This window comes from Falco naumanni, chromosome 9, assembly GCF_017639655.2.
Source record: "Falco naumanni isolate bFalNau1 chromosome 9, bFalNau1.pat, whole genome shotgun sequence".
Taxonomy (NCBI): Eukaryota; Metazoa; Chordata; class Aves; order Falconiformes; family Falconidae; genus Falco; species Falco naumanni.
This window is the reverse complement of record NC_054062.1, coordinates 38,290,032-38,314,580: the sequence shown is the minus strand read 5'-3', so window position 1 is coordinate 38,314,580 and position 24,549 is coordinate 38,290,032. Positions and strand designations below refer to the sequence as shown.

The window sequence follows — 24,549 nt, the reverse complement described above, 5'->3', positions numbered from 1 at the left end:
TTAATGAGGACCTGTTTTATTGCCTTAGTTTTAGATATCGCATTAAAAACCTCCTTGCGCTTGGAACAGTGCAGAAAGAAAGATTCTTTGCTGGAGGAGAACCATGTCATGGAAAGATTATTTTTAGTTCTTGAGAAAACTAGACAAAAATATTACATCAATATGGATAGGAAATTGCCTAAAAATAGGCATATTCGGAATTCTTTCCTTTTGTCCTTTGTATTTCTCATACTAGTGACCTTCTCCCAGCAAAAACATGCACCAAATGGAGTTCAGTTTCTGGGATGCAGGAAACATCACCTTGCCTCTAAAATTTTTATTTCCTGCATTTTCCAAATGGTTCAAAGTGCAACCAATAGAAGTAAATCATCCTTCCTCCCCCACCACTACCTTGATACTCCCTGATAGGGCAATGGTCAGGCAGAATAAGACATTGATCCTAGTAGTAAAACATATGCACTGTTTGCTCCTTAATACCTACTTACGTGGTCCATTAGTATTAATGGCATTTATGCATGTGTTATGACAATTATCCATCCAAGGGTCTCATTGTGCACTATGTTCTGTACTCTCTGAAGATAATGGCAAAAAGAAAAGGTTGCACAGCTTTTGCCCATCAAGATCATGCTTTATAATGTAAATGTCCTGATCTCTCGAGGGGTTAAAACCTGAGGTGTGAACTTGCAGTTGTTCTTAATGGAATTTGAACTTCAGCTAACCCAAATAATGTTAACAGCATTAGAAAAGATGTTACTGTAAAATATGGCTTGAACAATTAAACAAGTATTTAAGCGTCATTGAAAGCTGAAATATTATAACAGAAGAAAAAGCTGGAAATACATTGAAGGTATAGATATATCTCTACATACCGAAATTTACCATAAGAAATGGTAGCATAACAAATGCCAGAACTGACCAACGTTCAGAAATGTAATCTCTCAAGTTATGGAACTGCCTCACCCCTTAATGAAACCGTTCCTTTCCGGTTAGCAAGAACAAATGAAACTAATCTCTCTGCCAAAAAGTTTCTGTCCTGACTAGCAAGATTTAAGAATGTAAAGAACACACAAACAAGAAGCCCAAGATAGACTTAGATGGATAAATCTATCCTCATTCTATGTCACAGTATGACAGTGAGACTGTAGAAGGAGCCCAACAGGTCTCCCACAGACAGAAAGAAAGCTCTAATTTAATTTTGAAACATCTGGTTATTGAATAACCAAAAGTCCCATTTCCTCATGGGAAATTAATATTTTCCTGAAAACTTATTTGCAGTGGAAAGAGGAGCACAAAGCAACAGTCAGCAACCAGCTCAGGTATCTGTGCTAACCAGGTAGGTAAGCTAGATGTAATATTCCGGTAACATTCTAGATGACAGAAAACAGCATAGGCACAGAATGCGATCTCAAAATGTCTGTCCTAAAATTAAGCAAAAATGGCAGCCTTGTCATGAAAATCTATTGATGTAGCTGTAGGTATTGTATAGCTAGAAGTATTCACTTTAAGATAAGCATGAATATCTCAGTCTGATGAACACGCAATAAAGGAGCGAATATCATTTTGACAATAGAAAATTGAACTGGGAGATATTTCTGCCAATAAAATAAACCACATAAAAGTAATTAGCTTTCTCCAAAAGAAACTTAGCCACCCTCTCAAGTATTGTCAAGGTGCTGCTTTCAAATCTAATATTAGCTTTGTGAAGCAGAACAAATTGTTACTATGACATGTTTGGCTTTTCACTCAATTGGTATGAAAACATTTGTAATCTGACACAAAAAGTCAATTTATACAGAAAAGTATAAAACCTAAATTTAAAGGTCTATAATTTGGTTATTTTTGAATATTTGTAGCATAACTTTCCTGGGAACATGCAAGCACATCTGCTGTGCTTGCTGCTGCAACTGCAATACAGTATCTAGATAAAGCCAAGTTAATTTTAAACTAGTTAGCTCAACTACAGGCACTTCTTATTTTGCTGTAGTGAAGCCAGAGCTCAGCCTGGGCTCCTTTTCTCAGTATTCAGCTCCTAATTTGATTTTCAGAACTTACACGGATCTCTATAACCACACTTATGGTAGTTCAGCTAACTTTAGTTAGCTAATCCAAACCTGTTCTTTTACCTACATTATACAGCAATTTCAGCTACCAGAATGCAGTAGACAAGTAGACTAGAAATCTTTAGAAGAAAAATCTCATGTAAATCAAGCCATGGATGCGCTCCATAGATAATAAAATAAATGCTTTGCCGATTTTAAAGTGTATTTGCAAATGAAGCTTTTTTTGGCATCAATCTGAACAAATGCGTTCAAAAAAGACTGAAATGGACAAAGTTATTTCAAAGAGACAGAATGAAGTGGGATGTTGATGTAACATTTGTAAGAAACCCATATTTTCTTGGTAACCACTTCATAATATTTTCATTAACCTGCCTCACACCTTTCAGCTCCACTGAAGGGTGACTTCACCAGCTGTCTGTCACATATAAAACTGCAGGACAAGGGTGCCTCCTCCCATCCTGGAGCTCGTACACTCCGTACACTTGCCACACCTCTGGCTCATGCAGCCCTGCCTCGACTACATCACAGCTTTGGCAGGAGCAAGGTGTAAATTTACCCCCTACCTGACAGCCCAAAGATACGTATCAGCATCACTGCAAAACTACACTGTGTTTTCTCTAGAGTTTCATGACACCTGAGACTGTATGCCTTACATGGATATTATCCAGGAGTCCACCCACACTGTACTTGTACCACCTGCTTTCCCAGCATAACCATTTTACACTTTTACAAGTCTTGTAAAATCTTCTATGGTCTTTCTAGTGTTCAGATGTGGCCAGACTGAGGGCTTAAAATATTCTCAAAAAACAACATTCCAGAAAATTTTCCAGTTTACCATTTTAATTAAATACAGCTTATTTAAAACCCTGGTACTACCTTTCAGGGCAGTCCTTGCTCTTCTAAACAAATCTCTTCATGTAAAACCCACGAGAAAAACAAGAAACCATGACACAAACCATTCCGACAGGATGCTATGGAATATGAAGGGATACAGTTTTCTGAACAGATGAGATAAATGGAAGTACTTTTTGTACAAAATTGTGATTTGGGAAAAAAAAAACAAAAAAACAAAAAAAACACCCAAAAAACCTAAACATTCTGCATCAAAGAATTAAGAAGTAATACAATATATAGAATTCAAAACACAACTTGGGGAGAGAAGGGCATTCTGGCTACTGCCCTGAAAACCTCTTACCAATTTGCTTCTCTTCAGGGCAGATGGTGAAGGAGTCATTGGTTTGATTGTCTTAAGGAAGGAGCATGGAAAAATAAATGCAGTATTTTGGCACATTGAGGATTTTACTGGAAAGATATTTATCCATGAGAAAACATCTGCAGTATGCAGTTTTAATGGGATTCTGTATCTGTGTCACTAAATTACATTTTTAATCTGCAAATGGTGAAGGATGAAAGCTGTCAATTGAAAGGGCTTAGCTAAAATTTTCTCTTATAATTTTTTGGTAGAGGAAGAATACATACTCGTAAGACAGCAAAAATAAACCTATGGTCTGAATTCCACTCAATATATTGTTTTTCCTGTTACCAGTTTTGTATAGTCCCTAGAGCAACCAAGTCAATGTTGGAAGTAAATGTAAGCAGCAGACTTCTCAAAGCTTTCTCTGAAACACAGTTAGCTCTTTTCATGCTGAATCTAAAACCCAACAAGATTGTATAATGTATTTTTTGTTTCATAAACTGTCAAGATAAAAATATCTAACATTTTTTCATTTGTGCTCACATTAAAAGGAGTAAATGAGCTACATATCAGTCTTCTCAAAGTTATAAAAATATTTCACAATATCAAACAAGTAAAGCAAATTAGGTATCACAATTGATTTAAAAATATTTCAGCAGTGTGATCGGAGGCTTGCCTGCTTGCAGTGTAATCTGGCATCTTTTCCTGTTAATATCTGAAGTCTTCCACCTGCAGGCTATTAGCTTTAGGGCTTCGCAGAGAAAGAGTCAAAAGAACTGATAAACAGAAAATGCCAGCCATTTTTGCCAGCCAACAGAAACTTCAGAGGTGACATGCAAAGCTAGCCAATATGAAATAGCTCAGCATGAATTTTCCATTAACTCGGAAATATGCTATTGGTATGGAAAACTACTGAACTTCAAATCAGGAAGAAAAATGATGCTGCTGACATATCCATTTCAACATATTACAACTAAACCAAAACAGAAATTCAGAGAGTTTGCTTTTATGAGGATTATAGTGTGAAATAGTAGGAAGAATACTGGTTTGGTATTTTAAAAAGAGGTTATTCCTTTTAAAGCCATGGCTATAGGACAGGGAATGCAAATTATCATTGGTTTTGAGAGAGATACCCTAACTTCACTATATCATCAGACTACTTAGAAAAATTTTATATGCAACATATATGAGAGAAAAGTGCCAAAACTTTGGAAAGTCCCAAATGAAAATGGAAAATACTTTGGAAAACTAGGTGGCAAATTAATGTCAGCTTTTCACACAAAAAATCATCAATATCAGAGACAACAATAAGCAGTCACTGAAAAAAATGACAACCGTAACTATTAAATTACAGATTGGCCAAAATACATTAACTGCACATTCACACACAAATCTGTCTGACCAGGTGTAGCAACTGGATAAGATATACTGCCCACTGCAAGGGATTGCAATAGTAACACACAGTTAGCAATCCTCTACTAAAGAAGTATATCACCTGGAAAAGAGGATGAAAGTGACATTCACTACTGACGCACTGCACATGGTCTGAGAAAGAAATGAAGCACAGTTACCTTAAAAGGATGAGAACAAAATAGCCAACATATGCATCAGTGTAAAGTCAAAACTCTACTTGAGTTTGCAAAGGCCCTTAATAAAACTCACATGGTACTCACTGCACAGGCAGGGTAACTGCAGGAGTACTACTGCCTGCGAGTGCAGGGACATGGAGGGCAGAAATCAACAGAAAGCTGAGGAGATCAAATACAGGCCCCAAAAAACTACTAGGCATTCAAAAAAGCCTCAGCTCCAGACATTAGGGAACATTTTTGAAATCCCAGGGTGGTGTTCCTGAGCACTGCTGGCTTTTGGTGCTGACCACTACAGCACTACCCAACACAGCACACTTCCAGCATGAGCCAGAGCATGGCCATGAGGTTGGTACATCTCCCGCCCTGTCCACAAGGCCTGAACTCATTTCAGACCCAGGGGCCTGCATACACCATCCACATGTCCAGTATCCTCATCAACCACAGCTAGATTCCACAAGGTTTGTCTGATCTTGCTCAACAAGAAAAGTACTTGTGCCACGTTTGAGGTCTGCAGTCCATGGAAGCAGAAAACTGAAGCATCCAGGACTTCCATCCCTTCTGTAAAACAGTAACAAGCACTGCACCAAAAACTAGGGAAGAGACATTTTGTTTTCCTTTCCTTCCCCAGCAGTGGAGGTTTCCTCTAGAAGACTGCATACAAACCAGGATCAGGCTTTCCTTTCTCAGTAGCGATGTGGCTTAAGGAAAGACTGATGAATACACATATTTTCAGAACTCAAGCAGTGCACAAAATTGCACTTCTAAACCAAACCCAAATCTTTTTCATGTTGCCAGTGGCCTCATAATGGAAAGGACAAAAAGGACATCAAAAAGTATATCAGTCCACCATCACTGCAAATATCTGCTGGTATAACTTTATATCATAACGAGCTCTAGCTGAAGTAATACAGGCATGACTCAGATGTTAGATTGTATCTAACTATACAGTTACTAATGAATTTGTGACATTGGCCATACATGCAAAAAGATTCACAGCCACCTAAAATATCAGATGTTGTACTTGCAAAACTTGTGCTCTAGCAAAGATCTGACTAGAAGTTTTTGCATTCTAAACTCAATGAAGCGTCACTAAAACATTCCATATCATCAGAAAGGGAGCGCTTTGCAGAGAGATATGGGTCTTAAGAAATTTTTTTATCAAGAAACCTTTTTGGATTAAATACTCTGGTAAAATGTGGCAAGAAAGTGACCCAGAGTGATCTGAAAATAAAAAATTCTGCCATAAAACAGACTACAAAACAGTCTCTCATGAATACATCAAGCTCTTTGAGAACTAAGAATTAACTACAAGGCAATGAAACAATTTCTGTCTCAGGAAGGAATACTGAAATCCAACAGAGGAAGAAGTGTTTTTGGTTTTGGTTTTGGTTTTTTTTTTGTAATCTAAAGCATAATCGCAGAAGCACAGCTCAAATGAGAGCAGAAGGGGAGGGGGGAGAGGAAGAAGCATCATCTGCTGGGGACTGCTGCCTGCTAGACCCGCTAACTGTGCCAGAACGAAGCTAATTGCAAAGGTCAGATGGAAGTGTCTCTGGTCCAGATAAGTAGCTGTATCTGAGAAAAAGGATGCTCTTTTTGCCTGTCGGAGTTCTAGGAGCATCTGGACAACACTCTTAGTCATACGATTTAGTTTTAGATAGTCCTGCACGGAGCAGCGATTTGGAATTGATAATCTTTATGGGCCCCTTCCAACTTCAGATACTCTACGATTCAGAGAACTGGGATAGGATGTAGAGGAAGTTTAGCACCACTAGTGCTGCCTAAAATTAAAAAATGATTCCTTAAGAAAGCTTTGCAACTTTATTCAGCTCTTTCCTTCAGCCACCACACATGCCTGAGCAATGAACACATATCAAAGTTTCCCTAGGGCACCTGGAAGGATTGGAGGTGCTGCACTGATCCAGAAGGCGGAGAACCAGTGCCTTGAGGTATCAAGAAGATTGAGAAGTCCAGGCAAATTACAGATAACCTAGAGACCAAAACTGGAAGTTCCCCACACCCAAGGACCTGGTGTGGGGCGAGGAGACCCATGGGTCAAGCATGGGTGCTACACATAATGGTGCCAGGGGCATTAATCCTCTACTCAACAGCAAAAGATTTAAACACATATCACAGCCCATGTTCTCTTGTTGCCCACAGCTCTGCCATCTGCACAGAAGTGTTACAGCATGGATCTTGCATTGTGTACAACATATCGTAAAAGGTCCTTTTTCCTCACACCAAGGAAAAGTCTGAAGCTTTATTAATGCTTTCCCTTACTCCTTCCAGGCAAAAGCCTGTGGCATGTGACAAGAGGGTATTGGGACGTTTACTTAGCAAGAAAAGTCTCTGAGCCTTCTCTACAGAATAAAAACATTGCCTTCAAACCATCTCCGTGGTAAAATAAAAATGCCCCATTAATTAGAAAAAGCCTCCACAGCATTCCCCATTGGTCATATCAAAACAGTATAGACTTCATCCTTTTAATTACTGCCAGAAATCTTTTATCACAAATGATCAGGACTGTGTAGTGAAAAGCAACACTAAATATTTTTGTTAGCCACTAAAATTATTTTACTACTTCATAAAGAGCCAAAAACTTAACTTAGTTCACTGAAGTTAACCATAGCTGAATCTTCAGATCACAAGAAAGCCAAAGGAAAACAGATAATATTTCTACCCAATATGCTAGGAATGCAGAAAAGTTGAAATATTAGAGCAAGTTAATAATTTTTTCATGAAATAAGGCAAAATCAGAGGCTTTGTATATTGGTAGTTGTTTAGAAGTGCCTTCAAACTCTTGGTTCAGAATATTCCATTAAACGTGACAATTAATTAGTGGGCCTAATGATCCCCTCTTCAGCAGTCTGAGAGAAATGAACAGAAACTTCTTTTCTGGCCATCTCCATCCTCTCTGGAAACATTTCGCAATATGTTGCAATAAATAACTAGCATTCCTGCTCTCCCGTGCAAAGAGGGTTTTTTTTCAGGTTTTTGTGTCATTACTCTCAATTACTAAATTTCTCCAAAATAACTGAATAGAATTAAACATCTAGATGGCTTGTGGTATCAAAGAGTATCAGAGAACTTCTTTCTCAACCCACTGAATTTCTGTTCTCCGTAATAAAGCAAGATCTGGTCCAGAGTTACATCCCAGACCAGTAGTCATGGAAAATAAAATTACCACTGTTTCTATGATGATTCATATCCTTTAATTTTCAAATTCTCTTGACAGTCCTGCTGTGCCACAAACATCATTAATGTCACACTAGAAGAAAACTACAGATCTTAAGTGCTATATGTGAGAAAGGCATAAAATCCATAATCTGTTATTTTTCAGGCTCAGCCACTGTCAACAGTATATCTGCAGGAGAGTAACGAAGTCAATGGACAATACAGGTCTTCAATATTTCTCAAAATAACAGACCATAAAAAGTGAAAAACATAATTGATTATAAAAATAAAAACAACCCCTAAAATATTCCATATTGAAAGTGCTCATTTTATGAAAAAAATCTTTGTATATCACTTTTCCCACGCAGTCTGAGTCGTGAAAAATGTTAAGATGTTGAAGCTAGGCTTGGAAGCTAATACAAATTCCAGGAGTTGCAGAGTTCTGGACTTTTAACTTTGTTTCAGCAGCAAATAACACTAGCTCTGAGACACTTTGTTTCATACTCTTCCTGTGTGAAGAAAGATTTACTCATTAAGTCCCTCTAATGCTAAGGAGCTACTCCAAAAACAGAGCCCAGTACCAGACTGCACGACCATACTGCTCACGATGGCAGGAGCAGTACATCAAGAGCTAGGCATTCAGCTTTCCCTCTCCCCTGCTCCTCACGCCTTTGTGCTCCTCATTAACACCAGAATGACCCTGTCCCTGAAGCCCAGAGGTGGTCCACAGATAGCCTAAAGGAAGAACAGTACATGCAAAAAGAGTTGGCTATTTATATATTTTGCAAATGCTTTAATTACGCTATCACTACAGCGCACAACAGCATCATGCTTTATAAAGCACTGAGAAATTTTATGGTAATTAGAAAGCCCAATCAGCAATTCTCACACCACAGGCAAATTTCGTTTGATTCAGCAACAGTTAAGGGAAAAATGTAGAAGGAAAAAAAGGCTTAAAGGTATTTGAAGTTACAGACAGACGAATCTAAGCCTGTAGTCTAAAGTATATTTAACATATGTTTGAAATCTGTTCTTCTCAACAAGGGCTCTGACTTGGGAACATGCTTCTTGACTTAGTTCTCCAGCGTTTTTTCTCTCATTGACATAACTAGCTTATAGTTTCTCAGGAAAAGAGGTTTACTCCATAAGAAGAACTATCAAGAGCTAAAAGCAAATGCAACTTTAGCGTAGTAAATTACCTGCCATCATAAAAAAAATGCTGAACAGAAATACAATCAGCAGTTATACTAGTATAGGTAATGCTCAAACAAGAGACAGTTACCGATTACCTCAAGTTAGGAAAAATACCCCTGGGTTTATAATACAAAACGGTTCCCTGTGGTGGTTCATACACCTTTTACTCTTAGAGTATCTACTGCCCAAGGTGATCCTAATTCAGTTCCCAGTCAAGATACATCACCAGGTAGATCAGAAATACAGCCCCTGTTATTCCAGAGAAGTTCAGAAGGTGCCCAAGGATGCCAGCATTAAACGTCGCTGTTTGATTTGAGAGACAGACTGCATAAGTCAGAAGTAAAGTAAGCCCAACCTCAGACTCCATAGGAATTTTGAATTTTGTAGCTCAATACTGTCCCTAGTGTAAACTGGACTGGCTTCTCTTTCTACATAGACTACCCAAAGCTCTTAAGTTAAATAAATTCTACTTTCATAAGAAATCAATGGGGAAACAGTTAATGAAATTCTATTTCTTCAGTTCCACCCACACATCTATTATGACTCATGTTCCTCAAAGTTGTTTCAGCTTTCAGGGACATTAGTGCTTGCCTCCTTCAATTTACTGTAGCACTAGTTATACTGAGATACAGACACCTGCTTTACAGCTGTGAGAAAAATAAGCTACTTGACAGCAATTAAGGTAAAACTTTGCTTTGGCATAAATTCTGGAAAACTGCTATTTCCTCAGTCTGTCATGCTCCCTGAAGAAAGGGTGAAAAGTTAGCAAATTTTAATGACTGCTTTTAAGGGAAAATGATGGAAACACAGAGAATTATACTTGCAGATTAAAATATGGTAACCTAAAATTTCTGTAGAGTTCTGCTGTCAAACCCCTAAAGCTGAAAATGAACCCACTGAACTACAATTTACAATGATTGCTGGCAACACTTTCCAAGGATTTTGCACACGTCACTTGCTATTGGATTTAATTTTACTAGAGACTGGATGAAAACTATTCTTCACTTGGAAAATACTCAAAAAATCCTTCCATTTATTTTTTTTCCAACAGCGTAAGCTAGCAAAGAAATCTTGACATTTGGCACAATATCTGCTTAGAAAGTGTAATTCCATATTTTATGTTTGCATCCTCATCCAAGCCACTTCAAATATTCCCTGCTGCATACCCTGTATCAATATACAGAACTCAAAAGTGCACACGCACATAGGGCAGAATTGACCTGACTCTGTAACTGGATCATGTTAGCTATAGTCATTCATGATAACCTATTAGAGAAGATGTGACTGCATCTGTTTAGTCTGGATCTATCCCTAGGTGCCTACAAGCAATGCCCAAAATGACTGGATTTGCTTTCTCTTGACCAGCCTGATTGCATAAACAAAAAGAATTAGTGTGAAAAACATGACTGTAAAAAGAAAAAAGGTAAAAAGGATTAATGTAAACAGTGGAGTAACAGTAACAGCAATGAAAACAGGTCTTTCTAAATGGGCATGAGGGAGCTGAAACAGTGGTATCCTACCACATTACAGATTACTCTGGAGCAAGGGTGCACATGCACGTGACAGGGAAGTAATACCAAGTAGATTTAATTTAAGCTAGTACAAAAGGCTGTGTGGATGCACTGCCCCTTAACCAGGTTTATTTTGGTTTAATTCTTATCAAGCAGAAAAAAAGTCAAAGAAAAATGAGACATTCTTTCAAAATCAAAGGAAAAAGGCATCATTTAGAGTTTTGCATTACTTCAGCTAACATCAAAGTAAGCCTGTGTACATCAGTGTGTGTAGACACACAAAATTTGAGAGACTAAACCAAAGCCAAGAGCATTTGCTGATTAATGCGTCTTCATTATTGACCTCACTACCAAGAAAATACCAAAACTAAATTTTTCATTTCCTATATTTGGTATGCGAGAAGAAAAAAACACCAAAAAGTAATTTTGGTGTACTGCAAGAGACATTGGTATCTCAAGCCTACTGTGTAGCCACAGATTCCAAATCCTGCTCAATTTTTCTGAATCAAAGACAAAAAAATCAGTTTAAAATATAAAGCACAATCAGTTAAAAATCTGATCAGAGAAAAAAGTACTCTGGAAAGTTTTATTACACACTTGCCTTTGTTCGTCAATTTTACCATCTTTGATCTTTAAATTGTCATTGTGTTTGCATATTTTATGAAAAACACATTAGATGAGGGAGGGAGGGAGGCAAGTGAAACATCAGCCTTGTGATTCCTTCCTTGAAAGCATGCTTCACCCATTTCAGACTTTTCTTTGTGGACTTGCTAGTTTGTTAGTCCTTAGCCAGTTTCGGACACAACTTTCTTGATAAGTTTGACAAGGTATATCAGTTTTATATCGCTAATATTTTATACTCTAAGCTCTCTGGCTACTTGGCATATCTTTTTCAAAAAAGGCAACACAATTACGTTGGTATTGGGAAGTGTATAAAGGAGTTAGGCAGGGTAAAAGACCAGTTTCTCATAACAATAACAGTGGTATTTGTGCCTACTAGATTCAACAGTTTTCAGCATCATGTATAATCAGACTGGTGACACTACCCTGGTTACACTGTAGTGCCATGGGGTGTTCCTGCAGCTGTGCTTGAATTTAGCCAGCAGAATTAGTACATCTAATTACATTTAACAATTAGCTTTTACATGAAATGAGGAAACAAATTACAAAGCCCAACAGGATGAATCTGCCATAATAATTTTTCCCCAAAAGAAAAATATCCTGTAGCATTTCTAAATTCTTATATATACTAGTAGTGTGTCCCCCAAGACACACACTTTTATTTGCCATTAATAACAAAGTTAATTCCAGTAGGGTTGAAGCTGAGCATTTCCAGTCTCCCTGTTGATATGCTCCAGTGTTCGTAAAATACATTCACGCACTTTTTTTCTTCTTTCTTTTGCTCCCCTTTCATTGCAAATACTGAAATTCAGCTGTTTCATAACCTGGATGAACATCCAAATCATTGCTTACCAACTGTGCAAGACAGGAGAGACTTAACTTGAGTCTGATCAGAAAAAAAAACAAGCCAATTGCCAGTTGTTCTATTATGATCGAATATGTAGAAAAAAATGCCCAGAATTCCTATTATCTGCTGAACCTGGTAGTCCGTCTCAGATCCAGAAATAAGTTAGGGCTATGTGCAAGTCCTCCACTAGGCCTAAACATTCAATATGATTTAGAAGATATCATCTGAGAGAACAGATGATTATTTCAAGAGTAATTTCTATAGTGATAAAGTCTCAACATCGGAATGTACTATCTGCTGGCACATAGAGAGAGTATCTCTTGAAATCTTCTCCCTTGACTTTTGTTCCCAAATAATGTACTATACTCCCTTATTGCTCTACTAGTATTTGATTAGCTTTTGGGAAATGCCAGCTCGTCTCTGCTTCAATAGCTTTGTCTAAAACCTTGAATTATCTTTCCTAGTTCTCTCAGAAAGCTATTTCCTAACTAATGTGGTTTATTAATCTGCTGCATTTCTGGCAAAGCAAGCAGAATATTAAGTGAGATACTTCAGCAGCATCTGGCATTACAAAATATCTGGGAAATACTTGAAGTTGCTCTGAACCATAACACCTTTTCCTCAGCTCTTTCACTGCAGAGCACAATAAACTTGGCTTCCATTATGGTGTTTCAGTGGAATCTCAGAACAAAACTCAAAACCCAAAAGACTTGAATGTGTACCATGATTTTTTCGGTGGCTATTAGCTTAGTCCATTAGCTACTCCAAAATGCAAACAGGGGTGGGAATGCAGTGCTGTATGTTTAAGTCTTACAAGTTAAAACATTCCTTTAAGAAATTTTTTTGGCTAAGCTATGGTCCTGTGGTCAGACAAGTCAAATGCTGGAGAAATAATGCAAGGAAATCTAGTCTTGGGGCATAATATAACACTGTTTGCTTACACAAATGCAAGTCTTATAAAAGCCAAGTCTTTCTGACAGAAATACAGTGAAAGATTTCAGCTTTGTGTGTTTAGACATCAGTTTTTCTCACTCCAGAAAGTTTAGCCATCTGCACAAAGCACAGTCATTGCACAACCCAACCCTCTCCAAAAAGCAGCTTTCAAGACACTGACTTCACTGCCAGCCCGCTCCCCGTCCCAGGACTAAGCACACAGTTATTGATACATCTACTCTGTATCTCAGCCTACAGGTGCAATACTGAACTGGCACAAACCCATGAAACACTTTCTGAAACTAGGCAGTTCATCCTTGCAGCTTAGGAAACACCAACATGTGACCCAAGATATAGGCGAGTATAAGTAGAATACAAGAATAGAGGAATACTGAAAAAAACAATTAAAAAATCCCAAACAACCCACCCAGGACTACATTTGCTTGGGGGTCACCTGGTGACATTGCCCTGCTAGGTCCCCTTTTATCTGTTTACAGCTGATATACATCAGCATTAAGATTTTGAGAAGTTTCACTTTTTAGGTTATTCTTCTAACAAACCAATTACCATTACATTATAGAAGTACATTATACAGTTTGGTAGAGAGATGTCAAAAGTTTCCATGAAGCAGTTAAATAACAGGTACTTAAATTCTACCTTAATAACATGAGTCTGTCTCTTTCTTCATCTTCTGTGTTGTTTTCCTGTGTAGAGAAAAGAAACAAAATGTACAAGGCTGGATTTCAATTCAAGACCAGCTTGGTCCACTGTTCAGTTGTGCTGTTCTTTTCTGTTTCCAGGAGAATAAACACTTCTTGCCCATTAAGTGCTTGTAATTTTCTTGTCATAGTCAAGACTGCACCCTATCATCTTCTAGCTGGCAGCCCATGTGAGGGAGCAGGAAATTCTAACACAATCCTAATAGAAACAGCTGGAAGAAACATCACCTTTAGAATATTAAAATATGATTTTTAACTACAACTAAATTAGGGACACTTTTCTACACATGATAAACTCAATAAAATAAACTATTTATGCTATAACTCAGCAGGAACACAAATAAAGAAAAAGTGTACTAAAAAATACCCAGGCCATAAAGCATGCCAGTGCACAACACTTCTTTTGAAAGGAGGAAAATAAAAAGGGGAAAAAGAAAAAAAAAAAAAAAACCACCAACTTTTTGAGAAATAATAGGTGTTATTTTTTATTTTCTGTTTACTATTATACAATGATAATAAATCCAAACCAACAAGGAGATCTCAGTTTGGATTCAAAAGAACACTTTCCCAAGCCCAAACATTCTGTAGCCCGAGTGCAGCCATCCCTACTCCCTGAGAAAACCTGGCTCTGCAGCTTTTCACATTGATGTCATCTATTCCATATATTAAATTTCCTTCTGCTCAGGGTACCTGCAATGCTACACAATTTAAAGAGCTATGATAAACCTATAATTGGTAAGCATTGTGGCAAACAGAAGATACAAATTAAAAACAGTAAGAGCTCTTCATTGAATATGGGAGGCATCTGTAAGAAACACCAAAATAGCCAAATGGGAAGGATTTTAAAAGTCTCTCCCCAAACTACCTGGAACTTTTGCCATTTAAGACTGAACTAAGTTTCAGTCCTCAGTGGTACTATTTTAATTTATTTTAAGAGATAATAGAGTTTTGAATCAGATCTTGTGTTATCTAGACTCTAAACTGTTAGCAAAGTAATTGGAAACAAAAAACTATTTTGTCTTTGCCAACCTTTTTTGCTTTTTATCCTTTCATCCCTTGTGATTTTTCCCGCCTCAGTGCTATATCCTAATCTAGAAAATGAGGACATGACAAGTATTCACCAGTTTGTAGTATAAACAGAAAAAATGTTATTGTAACTAAATCTGTCATGCAGTTATGACACGGTAAAGAAACAGCCACTACATAACCTAATCAGACCTACCCAGGAAGAACAAATCATACACAAAAAGTGATCAAGTAGCCTTCTGTTAACTCCAGCCTCAAGCAACCTTACAATATTTATCATAAAAATGGAAAACTTCTGATTTAGGCCCCAAATCAGGCAAACACTTAGGCATGTGCTCAACTCTAAGACCTTAAATACGCTAAGCACTTGCTAAGTAGGTTGGCAAGCAACTGCCTTGTTAAATAAAGCAAGACCTAACTCATATACACACACACATGCATGCACACACAGAGCGGTCAGTGCCTGCCAAGAGGAATTTCAGGCATAGCACTGAACTACACTGTTTCCATTCATTTACATTACTAACACTAATAATGCTCAGGTGAAAAGTAAGATGATGAGCTCAACAGCTCTTAGATCAATGTTTTAAACACGTGAGAATGCCAACCTGGAACCCCAAGCTTTTTCACTTCCTTTCTTTGCTCTCCTCCCCTAATACATGCATATAGTTTCCAGTTTCACTACAAATTTCCCTGACTGTAAATAAGGAATTGCATTTTTTTTAATCTTGATCCCCAAACATACTGGTTCTCACTTTTCAGCATGAGAGTGTGTTGAATTTACCAACTGATATAGCTGTCTGAACATTGCAGACACTCTGGGACAAGGGCAACTGCTTCTGGGCAGATGGTTAAGACCTCCTGAGGCCTCTTCTATCCCGAGTTATTCTGCAGTCCTAAACCAGTCATTTCCCATAGCTCTGTGGCTGCAGTACTCACTTAGGATGGAAAAGCTAGGTCCAGTTCCCACATCTCCCCAGGAGCACACACTAACCCCTGCAAACTCCAGCGGGTGAGCTCATTTCATCCCATTCAGTGCAACTGCCTTTTTTTATTCTGGCCTTGCTCCAACATTTTGTTAAACATCTGGGGACTGAACATAGGCCTCCCTCTTCCTCTGCAGTGACTGCAGTTCCCCTAGGGTAAAGAGTTAGCATTATTTTTATTTAAACTCCCTCTAGGATGATCGACTTTTAATTATTGCATATTCTTCATTGGAACGTTTTCAACAAGGGGTACTAAGCGTTTTCTTCCTGAACTTTACAATACCAGCGAAGAAAATAAACTCTCCTTAGAAGCCTCACAGCTATGAACAATACATGGCACACACTGCTTCATTGTTTACTTCACTATACCTTAAACATACATAACTGTTTTTTAATTGCGTATGTATTTCTGCATAAGAACAAGGATTTCTCCAGGGATCTTTGCAGTTAGTGTAAGAAATTGCTCTAATTAACAACTGATTCAACAATTTAAAAATGCATCCCTTGCAGCCAGGGAGTCTGGAGCCACAGAAAAGGAGAATAGGTCTGCAAAATACATAATAACATTGTCTATCTGACAAATACACAAACACATTGAATTTTTTTTTTCTTTCCATTTCCAAGTTAGGCTTTGGCTCTACATTTTTGAACTTCTTCCACTAATAGCTAAACCACTGCAGGATAGTTCACAAAGCTATTGCACATTACATCTGACCAAGTTGGTATTTGTGTGGAGGGTAAAACATGCCAAAGAGAAGCCATTTGTTTGACAGTACCTTGGACTATTTCAAGTAAAAAAAAATGCAATGTAAAAGGTTAATTTTAATCAGCACACTGAAGCAGCACATAATAAAACTTCCACATTTTCTATAACAACAGGTTTTCTAATTCAAGTTAAATTTCCAAGGTCCTTTGAAAATGCAATTCACTAAGTAAGTACTAAAAGGTCATTTTCGGTCTGAAGGTTATATACTAATGACTTTACCTACCCTCGTCCTATCATAAAGAAATAAATATTAAAAGGTGTCAGGAGTTTTCATTTTGGAGAGGTTCAGGGGAGTCTACAGTTAAAGGGTCTTCTCTCTTTAGCAGTTCCGAATGTTTCCCACCATTGACCCTCCATAAGAGTGTCCTTCATCCACACACCTCTCCTCAAGAAGCACCTTTCTAAAGATGTGGCAGAAGGCCAGCAGAGAACATGTGACTCTGAATGTTGTCATTGATGACACAATTCTCCAGAATCTACTAATACATAAAACGCAAAAGGTAGCCCCACACCCATCCTCTCCTGTGGCAGGAATATTTAAATATAAAGCAGTACTTTTAAAATATGCACATCCTTATAATCCCCCATTTTCCCCACAGTGTTTTGGGCATAATGTTTTGAATTTGTTCTGCTAAAACTTTGCTATGACTAGTATTTTTCTGGCTTCCTATTAAAAGAAAGTAATCATAAGAGCACTGTTGGCAGAGAAGATATAACGCAAAGTCTCAAAGAAAGGTTGCATGCACCACTGAATACAATATCTCAAAATTCACAGCAGAATGAGCTGCTGTGAGCAAACCCATGTGTTAATTTATTAAAACATAACTTTTGAGAGATCACCTGCTACAGGGAGAAAGCAAAATGGGCTTCTTATAGGAATAGTAAACCAGAGTCAATATCTGGCATTGCTTCTGCTAGCTACCTTGACAGTTTCAAGAACAAGGAGCTAGAATTTGTATTCAAAATATAAACAGAGCTCAACAATATATGTATTCCTTTACATATTTTTTTATATATGCATCTTCTCTGAGTACGTAATATACAAGAATCACTATAAACTTCAATTTCCTTTTTCTTTTGTTGAAATTATACTGTAATGCCCAGTAACACTGTTATAGATGTTTAGTTTAGTATTGTCTTTCAAAGCCATTTCATTTGTTTGATGGCCATCTAATAATCTGAGGTCATATAACCTCTAGAAGGTACTAAATAAATCAGTCATGGTAATAATACCTGCTTCACCAACAAGATTTTTTTGAAATGAATTATTTTAGTATGAAAGAGAAGTATATCTTACAACTGTAACCTATATACTTTATTACTCAACTGCAAAATTCTATCTGTATTTTAATCAGGATGCAATATCAATGTTCCATTTACTGTTGAGCAATCACCTTTTTAAGACAACCTAGGAGATTTTGAGCAGACATATCCATGACTTGACACCCAGGGAATAAAATTAACCTTGAAAAATAAAATTTTACAAAAATAAAACTATGAAACAAATTAGTACAAATATATCTTGAAATGGAAGATATTTAAGTACTCACTATCACAAACAGTTAAGTCTTCAACTCTAATCTCAATATTTATTAATGCATCCTCTGTACAGAACACTAGAAATTAGTAGAGGCAGAAATTTTAGGTTTTGACTGTATTTTCTTTCTCATTCTAAGGCCAGAAGGGATAAGTCTAGCTTTTCTGGAATTATAATAGAATACCAATTTGCTGCAGCCCAAGTTTATTTCAGTTGATAAAAATAAAATGACATATTGTTATTTTTAATGAGGCAGGCAGTTTGTGAAAACACACACATGCCAGAATTTTTAAATCTTTATTCATTTAACAGAAACAGCCATTTTCAACTTTAAAAGCTTCACTCAGAGTTGGTAAAAACCAGGCACCATCCACTGCATTATCAAGTAACTCTTGAAACTGATCTAACTGTCAATTCAGTATTTCTCTACACTGATGCATGCGAGTAAGAGGATACATGTTAAACTCCTAAAAAGGCTTTATAATTACCCTGATTAAATGTGTCTACAACAATTGTCTCAATTTTTCTTGTTCTATCTGATGCATATTAAAACCTTATCTTAGATACATGCTACCTTACACTCTGGCCTGTTTCCTTCCTCCCTGCCCAAACTCAGAGCTGCAATAAGAAACACTGCCACACCACTTCATTGTGGTACTCATAAAGCATCTTTTGAGGGTTTACTTTCCCCAATGAACAAGATTCACTGATTGTATCCTAGCCCGTTTAGTTCTTCAGAGACTTGTAACAAGAAGCTTTCAAATGCCTGCTGCACAATAGCTTTATGATAGAACCCACCCAGGGAGGAAGTGTTTGTGCTGTTCAGTTACTGTTCAAGCTGTCCTGAAAGTCAACTTACTGCCTTCCTCAAATTTCAACTGACACATTGCCTCACAGGGCACGATTGTTTTGGCACACTCAGTGCAAGATAGACAAATATTTTGAAGACACAGGAGTTCTAACACTTCCCTTGCAGTCTTTTCAAAAGTTCTTGCTAATATCTCACCTATAAGCTTCAGAACTGATTTGTCTTGTCATGCTCATTACCACAATGCAACTGACTTTTTGGGAGCAAGGAGCAGAAAGAGGATGCATTTCATTACTGGTCTGGCTTTTGTGAACCAGAAACATGGGCAACTGCAATAGTGTCAGGGCTGGTTTGGTTTTGAACACCACAAACCAAACTCTAACTTGGGAACCTGTGGCGAAGTGAAACACTCTTAGCAATAATCTAGTGCAGTCTAGTTTGGGAAGGAGATGTAGAAATGCTTTGGAAACTAATTTCAGTCCTAAATAAATAAATAAATAAGTAAATAATCGCACAGTATTTGGGAGTGGACATCACATAACAAAAAGAGTCTGGGATAAGAGCTCCAACCCCACAGACTTTGCAAGGCATTGCAATGTCTGTCAACTTATCCACCTCTGAGAAACTCTTAGACTACTTCCGGAAAAAAATCCAAGTCCTCTCTGCTGTCCTTCATATGCCACAGTTAACTACCAAAACGCCATGGCAGCCTGTCAGTGCTTTCCATGCAGGAAGGCAATGCTACCAAAGTTCCTTCTTGAAAGAAAAGCTGCTTTAACCAGCTGGGCATTTTAAACACCACCTTCATCTGTAGACTTCAGCTGCGCAGCTGCATCTCCATCTCCCTCTCCACCTCCCATTTTCTTACATTATTTCCACAAACACCACACTGCACAGAGCTCAGGCAGTGTGGCAGGTGTTGTGAGTGCAGTGCCAGACCAGCATTTTATAGAGCAAGCTGTCTCACAGATTGACAGTCAACAGGAATATTGATACTTCCCGGCACACTTGACCTGCTTGGTGGTAGAAAACAGGAGCAAAAAGGGACAATGACTGAAATCAGCTCCCAAGAAGCATATACATTCAAATTATGCAGTTACTCTTGTCAGGTCTTTCCACAGCAGGAAAGAGTGAGAGAGATTATTTCTTTTCTTGAAAAAATGAAAGCCTCTACTCTTCTGCACAAGGCCCTCCTGGAACATATACCATTGTTCAGCAGATAAGAGAAAATTAGAACTACATTCACAGCTATTTGTTACTATTTAAGTTAAGTAACAGAGAGAGCAGAAAAGAGTCAGTCCCAGATGGTGGCATGTAGGGAAAACCATACTGCTACATTAAAAATGTGCTTTTAATTAGCTTCTATCTGAATAATTATAATTAAAGATTTTACCACAGGTGTTCTTAGAATAATTACCTTCTATTTCCTTATGCAGTGCACATTCCCAGGAAATGGGAAATGAGACTATTTCTTAATTTAAATACTTTTTCAATTATTTTAAAATTTATTGCTTTTTATTTGTTTTATTATTGAAATTTTCTTTATGCTTTTTTTGGCCCTTTTCAGGTTCCTATAGGTTTTTCCAAGACCTCAGAAATGTCTTTCAGGTGACCAGGTGCAATTCTGAGCAGTTAACAATACACGGGTTACTTCTTATTATGTTTGGATCCAGGAAAACCAGTTCATGCAGAGTTATAAATTTACTTTTGGACTTGGGAATAAATGGCTCATTTTTTTCTCTGATCCTGCACATATGGTACTAATTTCCTTCAGGTTTGTTCTGGAGATTGATATCTCCTTTACTGTTGCATTTGTATGTATGTCTTAGCAAAAGGTTTTGTTGCACATCAACTGTTGCAATGTGTACTGAATACAAAAGATTGTGTAGCTATCCTGATTTATTTGAAGACTGATTGTGCCAGTCAATGCATTAAATAGTCATTCCTTGGTTTCTTATTAACATTTCCACTGATAATATAAAAACATATTCTGAACTGGCAATTAGAAAGCATAGGCCAAGAGAAACAGGCTCCTGCTTCATCTGCACTGCAAAGGTACACCGCGTCACATTTTTTCCATTAGTTTGAAATTCATAGTTCATAATTTTATTAAAACAGAAAGATAGGGAGGGCTGAAGATAGGATTTCGTAAAAGAAGGAGAAGAATAATGCACAAAGGAGAATGATTTAAGGCAGAGCATCCTGTCATTTCTTGCATTAGTTCCTGTCACATCTGGTGCAGTTTTTAGTATGCAAGATTACCTTCTGAAATTCTTCTTAACTGTATCTTCCAGTCTAGGGAAAATAAACAACGATAGCCCAAGAATAAACTGAATCATTCATCTCTTCCTTTATCTCAGATGATGTTATCTTTATAGTGAAATAATATTCAGCCAGAGGTAGTCTTAAGAAACTGAAGAGACCTTTGAAGTAGCACCTCCTGAGACAAAGCAACGGCATCAAATGGCATATATGCGGGTTTCAGTTTGACAGACAGAAACTGTGGCACTAATATCACATTCACAGAGCTATCAGCATTCAGTCCAGCTAAGAAGCCACTGGGCAGAGAGCTTCCCACTTTCCTAATGCCACCTAATGCCTCCACTACAGCCTTCTCCAACACCACCCCCCCAAAAAAAAAAAAGGTAGCCTATACATGAGCACATACAACAATTCAGCTGTTCCTATGGCTATTTTAATAAAAAATTGATAGCAACTGATGCTAGAAATGCAATTATTGCTGAGTAAGTCACCTCAATCACCTTATGCTGTTTGGTTTTGTCTTTTTGTTTTAAAGGAAATTGACAAAGAAGCGAGAAAAAAATATTTCCATTCTGTCAATATTTTGAAGTAAATAAAGAGAAGAAAATTTTCCTGAAGTCCCCATTTGGGACTCTAGCTCCTCTTTTCTTCCATTAGAACCCTTCCCAAAAATTGAGTATCTGGCTGTAAACAGATAAAAATTAAGCCTTCTTTGAAATACACTTTGGGATTTTTGTGTGTCAGTTTTCAAAGACAGGCAGAAACATTCAGTGTCTATTTATTTAAACTCCTGTCCATAATAAGACCTTGTTACTGTTGGCTCTCACCAAGCAAGCCTAGAGCATAAAGCAGCTTTTGCCAAGAAACACTGAGATTCTTCCTTGTACAGTAATTCCCAAGCTTCTGACTGTCTTGTTCCCACAGTGCTTCATTAGCTGAAGAACTGAATAAAATTGGTTCTGTTTACATAAGAACAGATATTAATAGAGCCCATGTTCATTTGCGTTCCATGCCATGCAAGGACATACAAAATTACCAATTTAGTTAACACATAGGTGAAACCCTCCTGCTAAGTGGCCACCAAGATGAGTAGGGTTAAGAGAGAAAATAGAAATTTCACCGAGGATTGATTCTGGAGGTGCAAGTGGCGGGTAAAGAGACGGAAATCACATTGAAAGTAATTGCTAGGTCTATATATCGAGATTTTTAAGAGTTTAGTCCTACAGAGCTTACATTCCACCTACATTTTACCACTGTTATCTTCTGTCTTGCCCAGTGTCTGCTAGAGGAAAGCTGTAGTTAGCACACTAAACAAAAAGTGATACAGAACTCAAGAGCAGATCTGCTGAACAGCCTGTCCCTACCTGTGCATCTCATTCTCGGTACTTCTCCTTATTTCAGTGGGGATATTTGCCTGATATATCTATGAGCCATTTCAGCAGTACTCCTGCTTATCCAAAACTCTATGACTAAGTTTCACTTCACCTTTTCTTTGGTTATACTGAGGAACAAGGGAAGAAGAAGAAATCAAATCTTAAAGTCAATTACAAGATTTAATCTTCCCACTCTCCGCTAAGCAACCTGGCTCAAATCCCTCTCCCTGACTTCTGCCAGCAGCTTGCATGGGTTATCTTCCCTGCCGCCAGGAACAGTAAGTCTTCCAACACAAACATCCCAAAGTATCATTACATCTGGTCTGACAAACAAGAGAGAGAGTACAAAGGCTGTAAAGGAGAAGCACCCCTACTTTTCACTTACCTCTGCATAGTGTACAAGAGCTGGTTGCAAGTCAGTTTTCACTCACAGGATGGGGAAGGGAAGAAAGGATGAACAATAGGTGCCTGAAGACAGGTTTTGGCACGGCATGAGAAGTACAGTACAGTGGTAAATATCTCTCTGCAACAACATGCTGCATTCTCTAAACAGGACTGTGTGAGCTAATGCAGCCTGAGAGGTACCCAAAACATCCAGCCACCTATAACTGAAAGATGCCATGTGCCTATAGAAGAGCCTACCATCAACATATCATCAACTATAGGAACAGCCTAAAAATACTGTAAACTACAGAAATCATAAGATATTATGGCTTGTGAAAAAAAAAAAAAAGCTTTTTTAATACATTCTACAGAAGAGTAAAACAACCTGCTAGTGGCACATGTCAGATTTTAACGAGTCTTCTCTCTTTACTGAGATTGTTAGGAACTGCATGTAATGGGTGTCAAGCCCTCCACATCCTCAGACATTGGACTGTCCAGTTGATAGACAAGGTCTTTGTTCCGAATGCCTACAGAGACACTGCAAATGATGCTTTCTGTAAATGAAGTGCTGTCACTGCCTGGAAAAGAGCTCATGCAGACAGACGACTTGGAGACATGGCAACTCTCTGGCTTCTCAAGAATGAGAAGGAGCCAACTAACAATACTTATTCTATATTGAAATACAAATGAATCCCATCCCAAAGTGTTTTTAGAATGTCTGAGGAAGGCCTCCAGCATGCACAGATTTTTAGAATATATGTTGACATTCTGTAGGGCAATCCAGGAAACATAACTTGAGCCAGAACTGGCAGGGAAATCCAGCTCTCTTTAACATGCAAGCCCACAGAGCAGCTAAAAACGAAAGCTGAGATGTGGAAGAATTTAAGTTCTGAGGAAGGAAGCACACTACGTTGGGGGGGTAAGGGGTGGGTGCAGGGAAGTACTGCAAAACTGCTACAAAACTGTCTCCACTCTTTCAGATTAATCCCAACAAAACTGTTATAATTTCTTCCTTCCCTAATTGATTTTTTTGATTAAAAGAGCTAAAAAAGAAGAAAAGTTTCCACATGAATTCACAGAGATACTAGCAGTATAGCTGAGGCCAGAAGAGCTACCTTGACTCACTTGCCTTAATTACAAAGAGTTTTATAGGGAACCATCGATACATAATTCAAGCAACATATGGAGAACGACAAAAAGTGGACAAAAATTATGAACCACATGAAAAACATTAGGACAAAGGGTCAGATTTTAAGGGATAACTGAAAATTTTAAAAGTTGTAATGGGTATATTTAAGCTGCCTTCAGATGTTCAGTATCTAAAAGCCTGACTCGATGTGCATGAACATTTTGAAGTGACATGTTGATGAAATCCTCTCTCACTTTGCCCTGTTTCTCAGCATCAGTCTGACTGTCCATTCACCAGTTGTGAGGTGTCTCTAATGCTTCTCACGAGGATAAAAATATATCTTTGGGCCAGCATTACCACAAGTACAGAAACATCTCAGGTCTGTGAGCAACAGTGCACAGAGAATGTCGTCCTGCTTCCTAACTCTTAACCACT

The 24,549-nt window shown here is 37.9% G+C and overlaps 1 protein-coding gene across 1 annotated transcript in view; it reads right to left on the bottom strand.

Moving 5' to 3' along the window:
* Window positions 1–24,549, bottom strand: part of FAM13C (family with sequence similarity 13 member C) — a 130,500-nt gene that overhangs the window by 83,336 nt on the left and 22,615 nt on the right. Inside the window, exon 6 of the mRNA XM_040607268.1 lies at window positions 13,782–13,828. Coding sequence (XP_040463202.1) covers window positions 13,782–13,828 — 47 coding nt within the window. The remainder of the gene's footprint in view (window positions 1–13,781; window positions 13,829–24,549) is intronic.